General features: G+C 39.0%; 1 protein-coding gene across 1 annotated transcript in view; it reads left to right on the forward strand.

Moving 5' to 3' along the window:
• The first annotated feature begins 8047 nt into the window (after positions 1 to 8047).
• Positions 8048 to 22248, forward strand: part of SECISBP2L (SECIS binding protein 2 like) — a 32732-nt gene continuing 18531 nt past the window's right edge. The window contains exons 1-6 of the mRNA XM_067305320.1: positions 8048 to 8161; positions 18583 to 18761; positions 20161 to 20485; positions 21052 to 21187; positions 21673 to 21902; positions 21989 to 22013. Coding sequence (XP_067161421.1) covers positions 8144 to 8161; positions 18583 to 18761; positions 20161 to 20485; positions 21052 to 21187; positions 21673 to 21902; positions 21989 to 22013 — 913 coding nt within the window. The 5' untranslated portion in view covers positions 8048 to 8143. The remainder of the gene's footprint in view (positions 8162 to 18582; positions 18762 to 20160; positions 20486 to 21051; positions 21188 to 21672; positions 21903 to 21988; positions 22014 to 22248) is intronic.

The raw sequence follows: 22248 nt of genomic DNA on the forward strand, positions 1-22248 counted from the left end.
CAGTTTGTTTCTTGATGTGCTTTCATTATACTTGATTTTTACTTTCGATAATTTAAGAAAATAAGTACTGCTTCATCCTCACCTTACTTATGAAGGACAATGTGGAGATTTTAAATCTAAACCTTGTTATTCTTTTGATTTTTTTTCTTAAAGTGGTAATCACAAATACTTAGATTAAAACCTGACATCTAGCCATCTTGCTAACTGATTTTTATCTTGCAAAAAAACAAGCTCTTACCAGTCCCATCTAGTTGATAGCGGTAGGTATTTAGCACTTCTCAGGAATATGCTCTTGGTTTTGATTTTGGTATTTTAAGAATACAGGTTTGTCAGGCAATACTTTGGGAGTAGAAAAGTGGACCCTAATTATTATCGCTCTTTGACTAATTAGGTCAGGTTGTGGTCTTTTTTTGACTCTTGAATTCTGTGTGAATAGAAACACAGGTTTTGAAAGCAACAGAAGCATTTCTGCACTATGTGTATAGAGTGGGGACTAAGCACCGTGATGTCAGGAACAGTGGAATACGTTCCCTCCCAAATATTTGATCGTATTTGAGTTCCTTCAGAGCTGCTGTTCAAGTCATGTAATAGGCACTACCTTCTGTGTCCCAAGATTTTGGGATCATCATTTAAAACAAAGCTGTAGTTTTGGCCACAGCAACTGTTCTTCCTGTGGCAGCTTGTTTGGACAATTTCTCTGACAGAGAAGTTCTCTTGCGGTTCTCAGAGAAGTAAAAGAAATTTTGCACGTTCACTTCTTCTGTAAGTGCAACTACTCCAATTTAAAGGTGATGGTATGATGCAAATAGTGCAGAAAGCTGTGCCATGCACAGTTTTTGCAGTAGAGGGAAAAATATATATGTGGAGCAATTAATGCCACAAAAATGAAAAAATAAACATGAAGAAGCCTCCTGTAGCACATACATCTATCACCTATGTGTAAGATAGCATGGTAAACTGAATGTTCGTTCTAGGACAGGATTTAAATAGTTAACAGCATACATGTAAGTGGGGTGACATTAACTTTCATTTGAAAGTTAGTTACGTGTTGCAGAAAATAATTTTGCTCTGTAGTTGTCAATGTAAATGAAATTATTTTCCTTGTATCAATTAAGGGTTAACTTAATGTGTTGCATAAATAACATGATGCTGACTCTTGGTGAGCATTTCTCCTTTACTGATGCATATTTTTACCAGTAGATGTTTTTAAATTATTCAGTCACTTAAGAGTAAAATATGAATGTAAGTTGAAATTAGTTTTTAAGTACAGGCAAAGGTTGTCTTACATTTCTTTTTTCCTTCAAAAATATCTGTAGATAACACTTAATAAAACACATTGTTCTCATGACATTTCTTTACAATGTGTAACATAGTTTTTACTTTGAAAAATCCACTAAAATCTGGTGATGTGAAACTAGACTTAGCAAAAAATCAAATTCACGTATAATACTGCACAATATAGATGTCTAGCATGTCTCCTCTGAAAGCCTTGGGCTTCTTTTCTCCAGATCCAGAGGCACCTATTTGGATAGCTGCTCTTGCAAGATTCTCCTTCCCATGGAGACAGGAGACTGTGACAGCTGGTTTCAGCATGTTTCTCTTCTCTGCCATTTCCTGCCACGCTTGTTGTGGGAAGGAACGATTAATCTCCTCTAAAGGAGGAAAAAAGAACTGAGCATAAACTTAGCATTGTTTAAAAAAAACAAGTCTTTCTGACTTCGCTTGTTTTAACTGAGATAGCCTTTCCCATCCCAGGTATGTTTGTTGGGGAGGGACATTTGGATTTCTCAAGAAGGAAATCTGAATACTGCAGTAAATCTTGTCCTATCTAGTTAGTCCCCTTTTTCTAGCTTTTAGTCATGAAGGACTAATTGTAGTAGGACTAGTCCTACCAGTGAAGGACTATTAATTTGAAAAACAGTGAGGGCTAATGTGTATTTTTACATAGAAAAAGTACGAGTCTACCTCTAATAAACTATTGTGCATTTTTGGCATAGTTTATTTCCTGCTCATGCATATAGTGCCTTAGCATCTGTGCTCTAGGCACATAATGGAGATTTGTATAATCCCTAAGGGATTCTACCCCTTTTTGGTGTTCTCATAATTCTTAACCTGGAAGATGAGTTGTCTGTGAGGAAATATGGAGGAGCTGTGTTGTCACCCAACTTTGTAAGCATTGTGGTAGCGCATGTGCTGCAACATTGTGAATAGCTGGTATAGCCCACTTACTGCCTGGTAGATCTGTCTCTGATGTGGTCAATGGTCCTTTCTGCCTTCTCAGGAAAACTGAATAAGCAGTCCAAGAAAGACAGTGACTATATGTATATGTGTGTGTGTGTGTATATGTGTGTGTGTGTGTGTATATATATATATATACTTTTTTTTTTTTAAGTATTATTGCACTGCAGGTTCAAGAATTGCTAAGCGGCCTCACTGAATTCTCCAATCTCAGTTCCAATTTTTAAGTTTCTGGAAATGTCATTAATTTTCATAGCCAGAGTTTTCACAACTTTTTGTATGTTTTTATCCACATTTTGTTTTGCTGCTGTTGGTACAAGACAAACTGGAACCTTAGCTAGTACCAGTAATGTTATCTGTTTGCAAAAGAACATTTTAATGGCTACTGTAATCTTTTTTTATATATACATGCGCATGCACACACACACACACACACCCCCTTCATTTGAGTTGCTGGCAGCTTGTGCATTAAAACTGAACCTGAACCTCATTCACACAAATGAAGTCAGAAAGGATGTGTGTGTGCATATTAGAAAATTTTTTTTTTTACTTGGCAAATATACTTTGGAGAAATGCATTCTTTTCTCATCTTAAAATCCTTCTACAGTGAATTGGATCTGAAACAACGATGTAGTGAGAATTTAATTTTCCCTTCATTTTAAATAGGCTTAGAAATTGATTCAACAAAACAGAAGACAAAAAGTACAAGGCTGTTGAAATGCACCTAATAGAATAATATAATGAAGGTATTTGGATTGTAGTCTGGTAATAAAGCACTGTGATTCCTGTAATTACTCAGAAATTGTCAGCTGTAAAACATTATATCTGTATTTGAAAATTGTATTTTCAGATTTACTTTTGAGGGGAAGTGAACTAATTTACTTGAGCGGGAACTCTGTGTGTGGATTAACAGTAAAATGACATCACTCTGGACAGTACCCTAGTTTCCTCAGAGCTACAGCAGTTATTTGAACTGTATTTCCATATGTACGTGTTAACAGTGACTTTAAATATAAAAGTTTAGCTACTATTCTATTATTTTCAGTGCTAAAAAATTTTAGGTTGTAGGAAACCCAGAAATTGCCTAAATTAGAGAACTAGGCAAAATACTGCATTACAGCTAAATATTCACAGTTAAGCGTTAAGATGTTGACAGATAGGATTATCACCTTCTTAAATGCTTCTAAATCAGTGGAAGGGTGGATTGCAAAATGCATCTGCATGACAATAATTGCATGTTTAGCATGAAATTTTAGATGCAATAACTGTACGCCTTATAGCAAGAGTAAAGGCTAATCCCATCCTGGCCAGATGTTACAAGAGTTACAAGGCAGGATCTGTCCTGGTTGGCTCTAAAGCCACTTTGCAACCGCTCTCAGTGGGAGTGCTGTGCTTGCTCTGACTGCTGCCTAGTAGTAATCACAGGTTGCTATCAGAATCGTGATTCTCAGATTTGTGAACCAGTCACATCTAGTGCCACCTTCCCACTTCAGTTGCATTAAGTTCCCTGTTGCGTTTGCCTTTAGCTGCCTGTGCAGGATGTTACACGTTGCATCTCCCCACATCAGATACAAAAGTTTATTTGCCAAGATATGCTTTGCTTTCTATACTTGTCTTTTTCTCCTAACACTATAATTACACTGAAGATTTTAGTCCCAATCCAGTGAAGCTGTGTCATTTTGGAGTAAGCTTCATTCCTACTGCCTCTTCCACTTTCTTGCTGCAGCACACCTCAAATCTGCTAGTGCTGCTGCAGAGCTCAGTCTGAGCCTGCTTATGCTGCCGGAGTGGAGAGGGTGTTATTGAGCAACCCGTCTTTCATATTTTTATGCTAGTGCAATTAAGCTTACACGTGTTCAATTTTCAATAGGAGAAGCTGCCTTGATTTTAGTGAGACACACTTACTTGCATCCTTATGTGTTTTGTAGAACTTTTTACCTACTGGACGTAAATAGAGCCTGTGTAAGTAGGGAGTGTGAGTAGCCATGTACGTGCTGTTAGACTTGCCTGTAATTCTGTGATTAATTCCGAATTCAGAGTCATTACCAAGTGCCTTTCGATACTGCTGAGATATTTTGGTTTAGACTCCATTTTTTAATTTTCATTGACCCAGATTTCCTTCTTCATTTGGTTGGTGTCCTCCATTGTCTTCAGGAAGGATGTCTCCACTATCCAGAAGATGTAGCAATAAACTCAACAATTTATTAGCAAAATTGCAATCAGCTCCCACTAGTTTCAGGCATGGTTTTTGCTTTCAAACTATCTGAGTTACTTCTCTTCATGTGGCAATAAAAAAAGGAAGTAGATTAATTATTCACAAACTGCCAGATTTTAGAATGGGACACTTAGGACTGAATATTCAAAAGCAGCTACTGCAATTGCTAGTGTGTTTATATTGAATGGTTGGGGGGGGTTGTTTTGTTTTGTTTTGTTTTTGTTTTTTTAAGATATGGCTTCCTTAAGGCTGGTAACACTGTTGAGTTCACTTACACAACACTCAAGCAAAAAAGATGATGATGTAAACAGATATCATGGCATAGTTGTGATAGCTGTGGAGAGAGGATCTAACATTACTGGTTCCAAGTACTTTGGCATGTTTTTCTTTCTGGTGATAATAACTGAGTTAAATTTTATGGGAGACTTGAGTTCTTTTCTCTTCACCCGTGTGGCCACTCAGGTCACTCAGCATGACTTTCTGTATTATGTATATTGTAAAGATTTATGTGGATCTGATGTCTATTTAGTCACTGCCCAATTTAGATCTTAGAACTTCTTGTGATTGTTGTTTAAGTATGCATAACAGCCCTTTCAAGTGTGACCTTTATGTTGGTATGTATCTTGGGAACAAAAGAAGGATTTTATAATGAACAGCCTTGCCATAATGAGTCATTATTTAAAAAAAAAATACAGCAACTATCTTAAGAAAATGTCATAATATATATTCCATGGTCAGCATCAATTTGGACAAATTAAGCTGCATTCCACACTAAAATTCTGGTCTGCTAATACAAGAAGACAATTGTGCCTGTTCTTTCAGTGGGTTTTTTTCACTGTGTTTTCTGGCCAGTCAGGCGAGTTCTCCCACATTACTTGAGAGAGGAAAAGTGACTAGGTTGAGTAAGTCAGCCTAATTTAGCACAAATAAGTAAAACATTAAACTATTGGGATTAAAATACATTTCACTTAGTAGAGATACATTGCTTGATTCATGGAGATCTAGGTCGGGTGGCTTATTTAAATGTTTCATAATTATTTATCTATAGATTTACATCTTGTAAGTTCATCAGCGGCTGATGAAATGCAGTTTAATTGCATCAACTGAAAGCTTTTAATATAACCAGCATACTCCCTGGTTTTACTTTCATGACTTCTTGTGTTGTCATTGTATGAAAGCCCCTGGGAGTGTAACATCATAACCTCAATTAAACTCCCTGTTACAATATAATAACCTTAAAATGGCTTCTTGAAGTTATAAACACTTGTGTTAGTTCTGCTGAAGACCATTACCATGCTAACATTGTATATTTTACTGAAAATCAGGATGGTGTGACCACTCGCCAAAAAGAGATTTGTATTAATCTCATCAAGAAAGGTGCGGGGACAGGGAAGCACGTATAAAGGGTGCAAAGTTCTGCAGCTCCTCCATTTAAGAGGCAGTTTCTATATCAACCAGGGAGCAGGAGCAGCCTTTCTGTTCTCTTCATCTGTGGTAAAACACTGGCCTCAATGAAGTCAACAGAAATCCTGTAGTTACATTTAATTGGCATTATAATTTCACCTTTCTCCCTTTCCCATATGATCAATAATACCTATGATTTTGTTGGCTGCAACCCTAAGAAAACTTAAGTCATAGAATATAAGTAATACTGCAGACTTCTAGGCAAAAGTTACACTTATATTGTGATCCTGCTGATTTCCCTGCTGATGTGAAATAGCACAGAAGGCAGTGACAGTCTGAGCAAGTTCTATATTCAGATCATCTGTTTGCAAAAGGAGATCTTACTGTGTAATGTAATAGCCATCTTCAAAATACCATATGTTATGTATAAAGTTTTAATGATGAAGAGCTCCTCTAAGAAAATACAAACAAAGGGATTACCTGGATTAATCCAAGATATAAAATGTTTATACGTTAGAACAAATTGTTACATAGCATAATGAACGTAAATCTGGAAAGATTAAAGAATTATAAAATAAAGGTTAAATCTATGAAGCTGTAGCAAGATGGCTCTGTAAAGACATTTTTGGTAGTTTTAGTTTTAACTTTATGTCAAATTAAGATATAGGCTTTGCTTACTTTTCTCCTAAACTATGCCATTTATATCTCACAAGAACCTTTGTTAAGCAGAAGCTCTTTTATTAATACATTTTATAAATGTATTTTACCTGGAAGTACTCAAGAATCTGTTCCAGAATTTGCTTTGTGTTTTACGTATTTATTCTATTACTACTCATTCATTTCCTTGATGTGGTTTAGGAATGTTGATATAAACATTAGCAACAGAGCTGCAAATGAATGCTGCTTGCTTTTCGCTAGACTAAGCCACAAACACCAGATATACTAGCTGAATGAAACGTAGGAACGTTACATACGGAACGTACGTGTAGGAGCGTCATTGTGTGGCACCAGGTCACAGACTCATAAACTCCTGGTCCCCGTCCTCCATGGATGAGCACGTCCTCATGGATGAATCTCTGTTCATGGACTTCCCTGGGCTTGCTCGTAACGCCTGTAATTAAAAGTGAGTGAAAACCAAGGCAGCAAAGTAAATGAAAGACACGTCATAAACACCAGGCTGATGCTGATTTCTCAACTTTTCTCTCCTGTAATAGCAGCTATGTTGTTACTACACAGACACGTTGAGGGCCTTTGAGTGGCTCCGCTGCGAGGAGGCTGGGGCTGGAGGGGCCAGCGTGGCTCCGTGAGGCTGCGGCACGGCCGCTGGAGGGGTCGTGAGGCCGCGGCACGGCCGCTGGAGGGGCCGCGTGCCCGCTGGCGCCGGTGACGGCCGCTCCTTCCCCCCAGCGACCCGGCGAGGCCGCGGGCTTCGAGGTGCCGCATCGGGGAGCAGGGGACGCGGGGCCCGGCGAGGCCTCCCCGCCGCAGCGGCCCAGCTCCCCCGAACCGCTTCAGAGCCCCCAGCCTGCACTTGGGAACCCCGAACGACATTTTCAGCATCCTGCCTTTAAATAAATCACAGTTTTTCCTTCAGAGTTCTGGATAATTCCAAGGACATCGTCTGCCCGCCACTCCTCCCCCCAGCGCACCCTCTGTGGGGAACGAGGGTCGTGTTTGCCCTCCTGCAACGCAGCACCAGCGCATCTTTTCCCTCAGACACTACAAAGCACCACATAAGCTACACGGAGGCAATGAGGTGTTCCATAATTTTTTTTTGGGGGGGGGGGGGGACGACAGTGCTTTTGGATGCTCACATCGCGGGCAGATAGGTAACTTTTTACATCGCCTGAGCTCGGGTGCGAGGAGACGCTGTTTGCGAGGACACGGCGGCCCCTCGGCAGGCCGTTTTCGGGCGCCCACAGCACGACCCTGCCGAGGCACCTGACAAGGGCCCCGCTTCGCCTCGGCCCCCCCGCCCTCCCCGCGCCGCCGCCGCCGCCGCCGCCGCCGGCTGGGCGAAGGCGTTCCGCGCGGCTTGGGCCCGCCCGGCTTCCGTCCCAGATGATCCCTCCCCGCCGCCGCCGCTGCCGCCGCCCCTCGCCGCCCGCCCCCGCCGTGGCGTAGCCGCGCTCGGTTTCCGTGATAGCTGCGCGGGGGCCAGCGCGGCGCTGGGCGTGTGCGGGAGCGCGAGCGCCGCCAGCGCGGGGGGAGCGCCAGCGCCATGGAGGAGGCGGCTCGGAGCCTCCGCCGCCCTTATTAGAGCCGCCGCCCAGCGCCGCCGGAGCCATGGACAAAGCCGACAAGGTGAGGGGGGGCGGGGGCGCCGCGCCGTCAGCGCCGGGGGGCCGCGGTCTGTCAGGCCGCGCCGTGCGGCGGCGGGGGGGGCAGGGCGCGGCCCGCGGCGGCGGCGGGGCCTGCCGAGCTCGGCGGGGCGGCCCGAGGCCCCGGCGGCGGCGGCGGCGGCGGGCGCTGCCGCGGGGCAGAGGCCCCCTCCGGGCGGCGGGCGCTGACCCTGCCCCCGCGGGAGGCCGCACCAGGCTCCGCGGCCCGCGCCGCGGCGCCGTTTCGCCCTCGCTGGCGCCGGGGGCTGCGCGGTCTCCGCGGGGGCTGCGCGGCCCGGCTCTAGCCCGCCGCCCGCTGCGGCTTTGTTGCTCGCTCGGGGCGTAGCTGGAGCTGGCCGGGCCCGCCGGGATCTGCGCGGCCCAGGGGGAGGCTCCCGCGGGCGCCCCGAGACCTCTGCGCTGTGCGAAATCGGTCGCTCTCGCCCAAGTGCTCCGATTCTCCGGCCGAGGGTGAAGCCTCCAGCGTTACACGCACCTGGGGGTCTCGGCCGCTGCGCTGAGCGGGAGGGAGTTGGGTGTAGGTCGCTAATGCCACAAGTCGCCGTTCTCTGTGATATTTAACTTGACATTGGCAAGACAATCGGTTTGAGTTATTTTCAAGACCCTTCAAATTATAAGAAGCTTAAGTTGAGGCTTAAAGAGTTCTTAGGGTTTTGTTATATGTGCACAATAAAATCCTTCCCCGTCAGGAGTTAATTCTAAAAGATATATCTGAAACTAATATTTTCCTTCATAATAACCTGTCTGTTATTTGTACGTTTCTGATTCAGAGAAATGTGTGTTGAAAACTTGTATACTGGATTCAAATGCTGCTTCTCTGTAATTCTCAGCTTTGGCATCTCCAGCAGTTCTAGGAGTAGGGTCAGTCAATAAAATGTCATGAGCTCCTGTAGTAAAATACATACAGAGTAATAAAGTGTTCTCTGTAAATATCTTGCTTTTCATTTTGTACATATGTTTTAAGGAAGTTAGTAAACAGTGTATCCTATTACAATATACCTGCTAACATATCTCTCTTACTAGGCTTTCTAGTATGATGAATAAGGATTTTAAAAACATTTTTCCATGCTTTCTTCTTATTTCCTCCTCTTTGTTTCTTCTTATGCCTGACTTCTTATAAGCCTTCATGTAGAGAAGCTGATCTTATACTGTAAAATTTACATTAGTCTACTCTAGCTAATTCGTCTGTACTTCTTGTTTTAATATCTTGTTTTCCTTTGATTCAACTGTAACTAGTACTGTGGTATGCTTGTGAAATATTTATTCTTTGTTGCTTGAGCTCTTCATTACCAGAAGTTTACACACATGCCGCTGTCAAAGCGTTCTCTTTTTTACTTGTTGGAAATAGCTCGTGAAAGAGCCAAGAATCATTTTGTTATTCACAGTGTAAAGTGTTGAAGCTGTTGGTATGATTGTCTTAAGTAATTTTAGTATTTCAACTCAGGGGTGCAGTTAAGCTCTTTGAAGCAGGAACCATCTTCTTGTTTATTCTGTTTGCAGCATATCTAGTCCTGTTGGTTCCTGGTACACTAGTAAGGCTTCTAGACAAACAAATAATTAATAGCTGACAAGTTTCTAAAGTGATTCAACTCTCTTGTTGCTTTTGTCTTCTCATTATGCAGTAGCATCTCGATTAGATGAACCCCAAATGTATTGTGTTTGAACATTTTGTGCAATTAGAATTGAATGCAGTCTCCTTTATCAGTGTAAATGTTTGGTACGATTGCATCAGTTTTAGCTGCTGTTCCTTTTTTTTTTTTTTTTTAATCCAGGCTCCTTTCTGTATGTGTATTGCATGACATCTGATAAATGAATATTAAAGTATGCAGACATGTGAGAACACTACTTATTCTCTTCTCCCCTTTTCCCCAGATTACGCACTCAGCCACACAGTATGGTAACTGTCTCCATTGATAGGAATAATTACTGTGAAATTAGAATATGAATGAGTAGGAATATTGTGCTATGTTGAAGTATAGCCTTTCAAGGGTATAAGGGGACTGTGAATGCTTTTGATAGGTATGTATTTGAACAGAATTTTTTGTTGTTGTTTCAGTAAATCGGTATGAGGTGTTGTGCACCAAGAGCTCCCTTGGACACCTAAAGGACAAAAAGGTGTCACTTGTAGGTTGCCCTTCAAGTTTCTGTTAACTAAATTCTGGTATGACTTTCCTTGTTATAATATGCTTAGTGATCTTCTGGCAGCTAATATAGAGGAAAGAGGGTTACAGTTGTTCTGAACTCATTACTGTATGATAGAATTTAGTGTGATTTCCATAATGAGCACAGAAGGTTACTTCTGTATGTCAGAACTGAAACTATTCAGGTTAAGAAATATATGGGTGTCAGTGGTAGTTAACTGTTGGTTATTTTCCTGCAAAAGATAAAACTCATCATATGACTTTTGGCATTTTTTTCTATTGAAGCTGGTTGTGGTAGAAAACTAAAGAGAAACAACTTCCCCTGTTGAAGGTACGCTGCTGCATCTCGATTCTCTAAGTATTGTATGTTTGTTTAGCCCTATGATTGAGACATCTGGTTCCATTAGTGTAGTTGGGAAATTAGTTGAACTTGCAAAATCGGTAGTCCAGTCAATGACCTATATTTGATATTGGTATTGCTTAAAGATAGGAACACTAATACTGTTTGTTCTGCTTGCCTTTGCTATTCTTGGCCATTCAACAGTAGACATAAGATGCTTGCTATCTAAGTAGATCTTGATAGCAGTGTCTTATACACTTTATCCTATACTATTTTCTTCAGTGTTTCTTACTCAAGGCAAAATCTTCAACTGCAAAAGAGACTAAAAAGGTCAGTTAACTACTCAGTTCTATATTTTGCACATTACTTTCTCTTGAATCTTGAAAATACAGAATAATTTGAGTTTTGTGAGGGGCTTGTGTTATCTTATTACAGAATGTATTCTCTACTGCATTTAAATATCATCAATATGACATACAAATGTCTTTCTTCTGGTCATAAATTTATCACTGGCTGGTTTGTGGAGATGAGGAAGCCCACTTATGTAAATGGCTTGTGCTGATATCTTTAGTACATAGACTTCAAAGCACTGTTACAAACATTACTAGTGTGAGTTTTGAAGTTTATGTATGTACTGGTATGTGCTGTAAACTAAATAAGGTGAAGAGAAGGATCATGTTGGTAGCTTCTAGTCTTTTAGTTAAGTTTTGTAACTGTTAACCTTTATTTTTCACCATTTTCCTAGAATATTCTAGTTTTGAGTTTCAAAAGAAACAACTTGGGTCAGGTTTGTGCTGCTTGCTTATTTTCTGTGTACGTAGAAAATTTTAATCTTTACTTTAAGTTTATACTTAGCTTTGTTATATTCAGAGCACAGTACTTCTATGAAAGGAAAGATTTATGTATGGGAGTTTACGAAGAGGCAGGGACTAACTTCATAGGGTATTTGTTCTAAGGGTTACATTGAAGTTACTATGTTTAACCTAAATAGAGTAGGATTATATTGTGCGCTGCATTAAATGGCTTGCTGCTGGTGTTTCCAGTTGGACTGCATATTTACCATTCCTGAAGTATCTGCCACTTAGAGGCGACTAATTTTAGTAACAATGATTTCCATATTTGCAAAGTTTGTCTTAAAATAGATGAAATGTGACCCGTCTTACTACTAAAATGGCTATTTAATTTTGAAATCCAAAATTAAGAAGGTTTGTTTAAAAAATAAAAAAAATCATTATGTTGGAGCTATGTTTTTATCTTACATTTGTGATGAGACTTCTTGTTTCCAGACTTTGAGACAGTAAAACAGCTGATTCTGTTATAGCCCTCTGAAATGTAGCATCTGTGTCTGTTTTCTCACCCTGTAAATGGTAAGATAGATATCCAAGCATTCTCTCCTAAGAGATCAAAGCTGCCAGAGATCCCATTTAATGAAAAATGCTGAATGACGCTAAACTACAATGAACAAAAAGTTTTCTAAGATTAAACATACAATACTATAACTATAGGACAAAGTTTACCAGTCTGTTCCTGCTTGTGTCATCTTCTGTCTTTGCAGCTGTTGGTGACTACAGTAGCTTTTATACAGAAAACAAAGGATCCCTTCAGTATATATGCTGTCTTGAAAGAGTTGCAATTGTTGGACTGAAATATGTAATGAGCTACTGCAGAACATTTTGCAAATTAAAGCTAGGGATGTCGACAAAAGAGACTTATGTATAAATCTTGGTTTCTTTTGAAGGAGTATTCTTCCATTAATAAGCAACTGATTGAAAATTTCATGCTTCAGCATCTCTTAAATTTATGGTTATAATTGAGAAATCTATATTCATAATTGAGTTTGGTTATCAAGGGCCAGTTTCAATAAAACTTTGCTTAGCTTTGTGATGTGAAAGGTTGAATAAACATGAAAACGTTAAACTCCAAAATAAAATTAGGTTTGGTCTTATGATAGTTGCAAAGTTTGCCTTACATTGCCTGATCAAAAACATCAAATTTTTGTTAACTGTTTGGGGTCTGACCCTGCATGTATTGGTGTCAGTGGCGAAACACTTCTTAGTGGATGCAGGATGGAATAAATGACAGTACTGTGAGAGCAATGAGAGAACAGATTAGTATCACAACTGCTCTGTTGTAGAGAAGTAAGTGTAGGAGGTTTTTCTCCAAAATTCTTTAGCGTTTTGGCGTAGATCTTTCTTCTCTAGTTCTTTCTTTGCATACAATTATAAACCAGTGGCATGATCAGTCCTGTCATGTTCTGTTTATCCGCATTTGTCAGTCCATTTTCATTGCATGGATGAAGTCTTTGAGGAATTGCTTTAGTACATATTTGCATTTATCATTTTGTTTCATGCATTTATCATTTGCTTATGAAAAAAAAGCCCATTTAAAAATGGGATCCAATCTCTTATTTCCTTCATCTGCCTTGATAGTGTTTCCACTGAATCTAAAGTATGCCAATATGGTATTAAAAACAAACAAACAACCCCTTTTTTGTCATGATTGTTTTTGTGTCTAGCTCTGGAAGCTTAGGAGCCAACTTCTTAAATCAGAAGTCTCAGCAGAATCTCAGCTGAAGATTTCTTTGCTTCTCCAATGCTATGAGAAATTAGCACCACATTTACTCATTGCTTAAGCGATGTTTTTTTCCTCTTACTTTTTGTTTCACTTTCTCTTCTCACACTATAAAAGGGAATATAATTTCTATTGTCCTGACAACAAATTAGGAGCCAGGAGACCTAAAATGCCCTTTTATTAAATTTTATTTTTCTGTTTATCTTCACCAACCCTTTCTCTTAGCTAAGAAAACCATGACCCAAAAAATTCTCTTGAGATAACTTTAGGCAAATTACTTAGCCCTGCTTTTTTGTTTCCTTCGTCTGTCAAATGAAACCACTACCCATCTGTGAAATGCATTGAAATGTCTGGATAATCATTTGGGAGAGTTAATTCTGTTTATATTTTGGGTTGTTCAGCAGTCTGACCCGACTAAATACATTTGTTCCCTTTTTTCTTTAGGTTTAATAAACCGTAGTCTCCTCTTCTGAATATATAGTCCATGTAAAAAGGAAGTTTTGTAGTATTTTACCAGTCCCTTTAAAAAACCTGAAGTAATATTTTGAAGTTAATTTTTTTGATTAGTAATACATTTAAGCTGTCTTTCTGCTTTCTACCCCAAAGTGAAAATGGGGTAGATCAGTCATGTTGAGGATTGCTTTTGTTATTCTTGCCGAATGACTTTGAAACATTTCTTAAGTGTTTGCTTCCCCCCCCCCTTCCAAATTTTCATTTATTTTTCTGGTGAGTTAGCATATACGTAGTGCCCACAGAAATAAAATACTAAATTTAAGCAGAAGTATTTTGCCTCAATTCTTTATACCAAAGCAAGTAGCTTGGATACATTTGGAAAAAAAAAAAAAAACAACTATGATATAGGCACAGATAAAATTGTACAAGACAACAATGTTTATGGTATGATGGATGGAAAAGATTTCTGAAATAGTTCTGTTCCTTTAAATAATAGGCACTTGCAAAATTTAGTAGGCAAAAAAAAAAAATTATTACTCAATACACCCCCTATATGTTCATGACTGTTAGGATATGCTGTATCTTTATCTTACCACTCTAGCTAACCTAAATATTTAATCACCATGTTCTATACAGCCCATAATATGTCAGCCAATTGCTCTGTCATAGGAATAGTTAATCATTACCTGTATAAGAGACAGAATAATTCAAGTGTTACTTTGCTAAATTTGTCAACTTATATAATTCTTTCTTTAAATTAAAAAAAAAAACTGGAAAATGTATAGTCCTATATATACTGGAACATTTTAAAGAAATTGGATACTTTTCTATCCAAGTATTTTGTATAAATCGCCTTTTTTAACTTTGTAAAAGCAGATTGGATAAAACATGGTCTTGAAAATGTTCCTCCTAGAATCATCAAATGTTCTGCAATCTTAGCACACATAAAGTCCATAAGTAATATTACTGATACCTTAACAGGGAGAGGTTGTCTTCACAAATTGAAGAGATAGCAAAGAACTTACAGCAGCCTTGCTGATGGAAGTCATGCAGCTCCTGATTTGATCAGTTATGTCTCTTATTTTTTAAAATACTCTATCTGAAAGACTCTGCCCTCATAAGGTTAATAATGAATGGTGATGCATGTATTAGAAAATCACAAAAATTCATTATAATAAGAATTCTCCAAGTGACTTGCTCTTAAGGAATGATTTTCATATTTTCACATCAATCTCCAAGAATAATATAGGGAAAGAACAGGCAGCAAGACTGGGAAGTGCTTTAAAATAGGGAATCTTGTCCAACGTGAATGGCAGATAAAATGTTTTGACAATTCTCTTAGCCAGCACCTGAGTGGTTTATAATTAATACCTTGGCTAAAATTCAATTATGTGTTTCTGGGAAATACTGACCTGCAAATTAGGAATAATTGGAAGTTTTCAGCACTTCATAAGAATACAGTATTTGTAAAGACTTTGTCTTAGTTGTATAGCTGAATTTTATGTGGATGCGTTCCTACAGTGTTTGAGCTATACAGCTTTGTAGGCCAGCCCACAACTGCATCTGTTCTGGCACAAGTATTTTTGACCATCTTGGAATATTATGGGGGGGGGAAAAATCTCTTTCGGAGAGGGATTTGAATGTCACCATTTCTGTCACTTATTACATGATCGTTGTGCTTAAACACTTGATGATTCTGTTTATTTGTTTTTAAGTTTTTATCCCCATGGTGCTGTGTGTTGAAGAGAGTGCCCTGAAATTTTGCAAATAGGTAAATGAGTCATCAGGTAGCTAAATGATATGCTTGAGGTGGAAGAACTTCTGGGTAGAGTCAGGAATTTGATTTGTGTTGCCCAGGTTCTGTGCTACCACTGCAACTGCACCACGGCTTTTCCTCTGAATACAGCTTCAGGAATTGGAAAAAGTGAACATAAAAGGAATTTTTGCTTAGTATGTAATGATCAAGAAATGCATTTAATTGATACTAAGGTGATTGCTTTGCTGTAATGCAGACCTTGTTGAACAGCATGTAGTGATATCTCTATATTGGTTCTTTTACCTGGGTAAAGTTCATGCCATATGCTGTTGTTTTTTTTGTCATTGCTAACCACTTTTTTTTGACAGAGACAGCCTATCGTGTCACTAGGTGAAACATACTTTGTTGTTGTTGTTCCTGTTACTCCAGTTCCACTTTGAGCCTCTTTTTACAGATGATTTATTTTCCTCTTTTGCTTGCTGATAAAACTTCATGTCTCTTATGCTGCAATTTTATCTGTAAGTGATTGATGTTCTTAGTAATTAAGCTTATCAAAGCACAGAGACATTTTGGTGGAAGGGACATTTCTGCTTTCCCTTCACACTTCAACAAGTCTGAAGCTTCTCAAGAAATATGTTTTCAATATGTTCCCCCCCCCTTCTTTCCCCCATTCTGTATCCTTTGGAGAGATTCTTAAATAATTCAATTATAAACAAGCTTTGGGCTTGGTCACTGTGGTTTGCAGAATGTCCTGTCATCAGAGTTGTTAAGGATGTAACCCTTGATCTCAGGTTAATGCTTGCAGACATCCTGCAGACAGTGGTCCATTGCCCCAATGAAAGTTTCACCTGTGAAACCTTCCTCCTGTGTTTATAAAATTCATTTTGAGCGAGGTGGCCAATATTTGAATAATTGAATGATACTTAAATAGAAAATTATCTGGTAGCTTTTCAAACAGAGAAGTGAATTGATGTTGACAGGAAATAACTAATGGTGGAATTTGAGCTAATACTGCATTTAATCTCAGGAGGGAGTTGTTAAAATCAGCAAATTTGACAATGGAAGGATAAAATTAAAACCAGAGGTAGACAGACACTTAACCTGTTTTGCAGGAAAAGTTTCACTCTGGTTCTGTAAGTCAACAGAACAGCTTTTATAGAATGACTGTCTTTGTAATTATATAGTTTTGGATATCATGTGTGGCATGTATAGAGTTTAAAGGATTCACCACCTAAAATTTTTGGATTTATCTTTGAAATTGTCAGAGAAAGCATAATGTTACAATAGCACATTCTATATATTGAATTATATTTCTCTATTATAAAAGTACATTGCATTCTTTACTGGTAGTTATGATAATTTAATACTAAATGCAAGCCTTCTGTGAAATTTAGGCAGCTTTTACAGTCTCAACTGTGTCTTTTCTCTCTTCTTTCTAAAACACTATATGATGGCAATATACTTAAATACCAGTTTGTTTTCACCTCATTTGTTTAGTGAATTACAGTGTAGCTCATGGTTTTAGTCATTTGTTTGATGATTCTACCTTTTGCTCACTAAATAATTTTCTGAAGTGTATCAGATTAACTAAATGAAGACTCAGTACTCTGAGTGGGTCTTGATCTCACTGTTGGTCAAGAAGAATGCTTAACCTAGAAATACCTTAAAGTATCCTACTCATTCAGTAAAAGAAGCCTTCCCCCCCCCCCCCCCCACTCTCTGGACATCTGTAGTTTCAAAATATTGTCAGACTTCCCCCTCTCAACTCTTTCCCCTCCATTATACATTAATTAATACAGGATCTGGCACCATGTTTTTTAAAAATAAACTTTTTTGGAATAAGCCTGTAGATTCAGGTATTGGCAGTAAAGCTGAAATGTCTCAAGGTGGATTGTGGGCTTGCCACAGAGCAAGGACGCAGGCTGACCACCACGTGGGAGGTGTGCCTGCCCGTCACAGCGTTCCTGAGCTCTGCTTGTTTAACTGATTCTGCTCACGTGGATGTCCTACAGGTAGCAGCATATAACACTGTCCTCTGTATGTCAAACCTTTGTTTTCCCATCTGTAAAATAGAGCATGTCCTTGTCCAAATTAGGCGTTGCCTGTTGGAATTCTTTCTTGGACAGATGGAAAGAAAAGCTTCTGGAGCTCTGGCCTGCTTTAGAGAGAGCCTATCTAGAAACTGGTATTCTATGAGGAACTAAATGTGAGACAAGTATAATGAAGCTGTAATCCTTTGTACAAAAAGATACTTTTCAGCTAAATGTAACTTAAAAGGTAATATAAAAGGTAAGGGTGCTTTGGATCTGCAGTTGCCTCTGCGACTAAGACTCCTTCGGTAAGCTGAATAGAGCAATTTTTTAGTTCTTTAAATATAAGATCCATCCAGTCTATAGAAGACTAGAAATGTGGGCAAAAAGGCTTTAAACTGTTGAGGATACCTTGTTTTAAATGACTCTCTGTGAGAAGGGGAATCTTTTTCTTTGAAAGCACAGTTTAAAACTTATTTCTAAGCAGTCTTCAATTCCCTCTTCCATGGCAAAATTTAATCATATTCTTAACACTTTAAAATATGTTTAAAAATGTGCAGATGGAGTGTGGGGGGGTTTTTATTCTGTGATACACCATCTATTTTAGCAGTAAACCTATGGTGGCTGAAATCACTTTTATAATTGCCTAGGAACATGGTCAATTTTGTAGTGTAGACCAGGCATTACTACATCTTCCATATGCTGGTTTCAGTTATGAAAGCCTACACAACTGTGCTCCACCTACAGTGCTAATCCAGTTGCTTTCTGTGCTCAGACTAGTATCTGCTCTGTAAGATCTTAACTTCAGTCTCTTTAATTAATTGGTTTTTGCATAGCACTTTGCAAATGTAAAGGGCAATACAAATGCTAAATGTTGTTCATCAGTATTGCAGCCTCCGACTGGAAGGATGGAGCAAGCACTTGCCAACCATTCCTCACTCTTTCAGTTTGCTGAAGAAATCCTGCAGTCTTGTCCTTTTGCCTGCTATTTGTGATAATTGCCATACACCTTTATGAATCTTTAAGTTTTCCCAAACAGCTTATGCTTTTCTGTATTTTAATGAAGACATTTTTTTTCCCCTCTTTCTTAAGAATGTCAAGCTGTCAGCTGAAGTAGAACCATTTATTCCTCAGAAGAAGGGTCCAGAAACACTAATGATCCCTATGGCGCTTCCTAACGACAGTGGAGGAGTTAATGGCATGGAACCAACTCCTATCCCCAGTTACCTGATCACTTGCTATCCATTTGTACAGGAAAACCAATCCAATAGGTAATATGTGGTTTTGGTCTTTGTCACAGATAATTTATTTTTAAGTGGGTTTGAACTTTAGTCAGACTTGAGAGGAGTAAAAGTGACAGTCAGCTGTATATTCATTTTGGTTACTATGTTTAATCTTCTGACCCTTCACCAGTGAGGATGAAGTTTTTGTCCCATCCCATTCCCCCCTGCCCTTATGTCCTTCTCTTTACTTTCCTCCATTCATATTCCTTGTTCCTTCTTGCCTTTGCTACAGATCCCTCACAAAGTCATCTATTGTGCTCTTGCACCTTCTAGGTCAGTCAAGAGATCTGTGTCTGAATCTGAGTCTGAAACAAGGCTCCAGGTGTCCTACTTTCCTCCTGCCATGACGAAACAGTATGCAGCTGACACTGTTGTAGTCAGTCTAGCTGACAGTCTAAGTCTATCTAACCAGCTTTCTTTGCATTATTAGTTATAATGCTTTGAGTTTAGAAACTCTGTTCTAGCCCAAATCTGTTGTTCCCTGAATGCACAGCATAGATGATGATCATCTTGTATCTGTCTCTTGTATTTGTTAGTTGGTATTGATAAACTTAATGTTGCATGGAATGGCACTTCATAGTGCTGCTGCACTTGAACAGGTAAAAAGAAAAATAATTCTTTAGGAACTGCGTACTGCAGATCTGTAAAATTATCATGCATCTTTCCTTTTTCTTTTCTCTAATATTTGGGCCTTCACATTCTCTGTGTAGAGTTTCCTGGTCTCTTGGGGTTTGAAGAAAGAGAATTGGGTTCAGAGTTTCCAAGGGGTCTTTTTGTGGTATGCTGTATCACAAATGAAAATATGGGAAGAAGTCCCTACACTTGCTTTCACTAGGAAGTTTGCAGATACCTGTTTTTGGTATGCTTCTTAAGGCCTGTATTTTCATAGGAGTTTTGAGCAAAGTGTGAGCTGGTGACTTTCTCTCTTAATTACTCAGGGCCAAACACTTGAGTAAAGCTGATGAATGTCACTGTTCCATCTGCTATAAGCTTACATTGTGTAAGCCTAGGTCCCTACTTAGGCTATATATGCTTTCTGACTGGCTGAAACAATGAAATAAACAGGCCCAAAGTACTTGTCAAAGCAAATGGCTACGCTTAAATACTAAGTTTAATTTTAGAAATTTAAATAATAAGCAAAACTCTCTTTATCACTTGAACGTAGTTGGAGCTTTAATATATTTTGTTAACCTCATTTAATTGTCATCTCTAAGAAGTTTTAACAACTTTAAGTTTTACTATTAAAAGCTAAGAGTCCCTGAAATAAATAAATAAATATATATTTATTTATAAATTACTTTTTTAATGAGGATAGGGTGTGGTGGTGGTCTGAGTTTAAGAGGGGAAAACTTCCTCAGCAGCCTTTTTTCCTCTTGTTTTTTTTCAGACAGTTTCCATTATATAACAATGACATCAGATGGCAGCAACCCAACCCAAATCCTGCAGGACCATACCTTGCTTATCCTATAATACCTGCGCAGCCACCTGTTTCTACAGAATATACATATTACCAGCTGATGCCAGCACCATGTGCTCAGGTCATGGGTTTCTATCATCCTTTCCCTACACCCTATTCTGCACCCTTTCAAACAGCAAATGCTGTAAATGCAGTTACCACAGAATGCACTGAGCGTCCTAACCCGCCAGGCCAGGTCTTTCCACTGTCCAGTCAGCGAAGCCGAAGCGGTAACAGGGGACCAGTCGTTCAAAAAGTAAGCATGCTACTGACTGCCTGTTGATAGAATAAATAGAACCATATAGAATATTCCTTCACACAGGAAGCGCGTATCTTGTTCGAGCAAGAATATGTATGGCAGTAGTACCAATGGGAGGAAAAGTGGGCAGAAAATGTGTTAATCGGAGTAATATCTCTTTGTATAGTGACACTGTACTTATGTTTTGTGTTAAAATGCTTGGTGAGCTTATAAAACCTTATTAGTGCAATAAGGGAAACTCTCCTCCCTTCCAGTGCCTCTGCACTAGTTAGATTTCAGTTTAGAATTAGTTCCTTAGAGAACAAAATACTTCCGCATCATAACAAAAGGTAAACAAAGTATGGGTGTATCATGATACAGTTCATGCAGAAAAAGGGGGAAAGGTTAATAAACCAAATATACAGGATTGTCATAAAATACTTATGTATTAATCTCCTGTCTTCAAATATGTCACTTCTGTACAGAGTGTTAGAACTTCTCATAATTGTTTTGTTTAGTTTGATTACAACTCCGAAGCCAAATCGTGTGGCTTATGTGTATATATGGCTAATCTTTTGAAACAGCAACAACAGTTACAGACGCACATAAAAAATAAACGGCCTCCAGTGAAAAATGTAGCAACCCAAAAGGAGACTAGCTCATCAGGTCCTGAGAACAGATCAAAGATTGTTTTGTTGGTTGATGCATCACAGCAAACAGGTAATTTCTTTCATACTTTCTGTGCGTACTAAATGTATAAAACTACATTTCTGCCACCATGTTTCCTGGAACAAGGTGGACCTGTGTAAGAGACAGCTGCTAAGGTAGATCTTTGCTGATCAAAAAGTAATGAAGAAAAGATGCTGGTGCCTGCAGAGACCTATTTAATATGTCAGATTATAATTTTGCAATGATGTGGTGCTCCTGCGGAGCTGCAAAGTAACTCTAAGGTATTAAAGACTTAGCCACTGTCAGACACAGACTCTATCTTGTTGGAGTTGATTATTATTAATAGTTCGAAAACGAGATCTTATTTCTTTTTTCAATTCAGTGCTATCATTAAAATTAATTTTACTAAAGGGAAATTACTGTCATATGGAAAGACTTTGGCTTTTTTGCATCTCATTTGTTTTTTTAGTATGTAGGTTTTTCATGTTTTTTAACAATTCCTGTACAAGTCATTGTATTTTTATTCTGTCTTGCAGACTTTCCTTCAGATATAGCTAATAAGTCACTATCTGAGAGTGCGTCTACAATGCTTTGGAAATCAAAAGGCAGGCGCAGAAGAGCTTCTCACCCTGCTGCAGAGTCCTCTAGTGAACAAGGCGCGAGTGAAGCAGACATAGACAGTGATAGTGGTTATTGTAGTCCAAAGCATGGCAATAACCAGGCTGCAGCCATGACTTCAAGAAATACAGATTCTTGTGCAACGAATGTGCGTAGCCATAAGTGAATAACTTAGCTATATTTGTATCCTGCACGATAATAAAAACTATTGAAACATTTGTTTTTCCTTTTCAGGTTGTAGAACCAGCAATAAATACAGGTAAGCATTTTGTTAGCTAGCAAGCTGTATCATATTTTGTTCGGAATAGTCTCTGTCTATTTCAAGCATGCTACTCTAACTGATCAGATACTTCAGAAGATCTCTTTACTGCTTTTTGCTCCCCCCCCCCCCCCCCCCCGTAGTTGCTTGCTGAATGGGTGGATAAGTAGTTGCTACTAATGATTTATTAACAATTGTTGTCCTTTAAAGGAGAAAAAAGCGGAACACTCCAAAT

The sequence above is a fragment of the Apteryx mantelli genome, chromosome 15 (genome assembly GCF_036417845.1).
Source record: "Apteryx mantelli isolate bAptMan1 chromosome 15, bAptMan1.hap1, whole genome shotgun sequence".
Taxonomy (NCBI): domain Eukaryota; kingdom Metazoa; phylum Chordata; class Aves; order Apterygiformes; family Apterygidae; genus Apteryx; species Apteryx mantelli.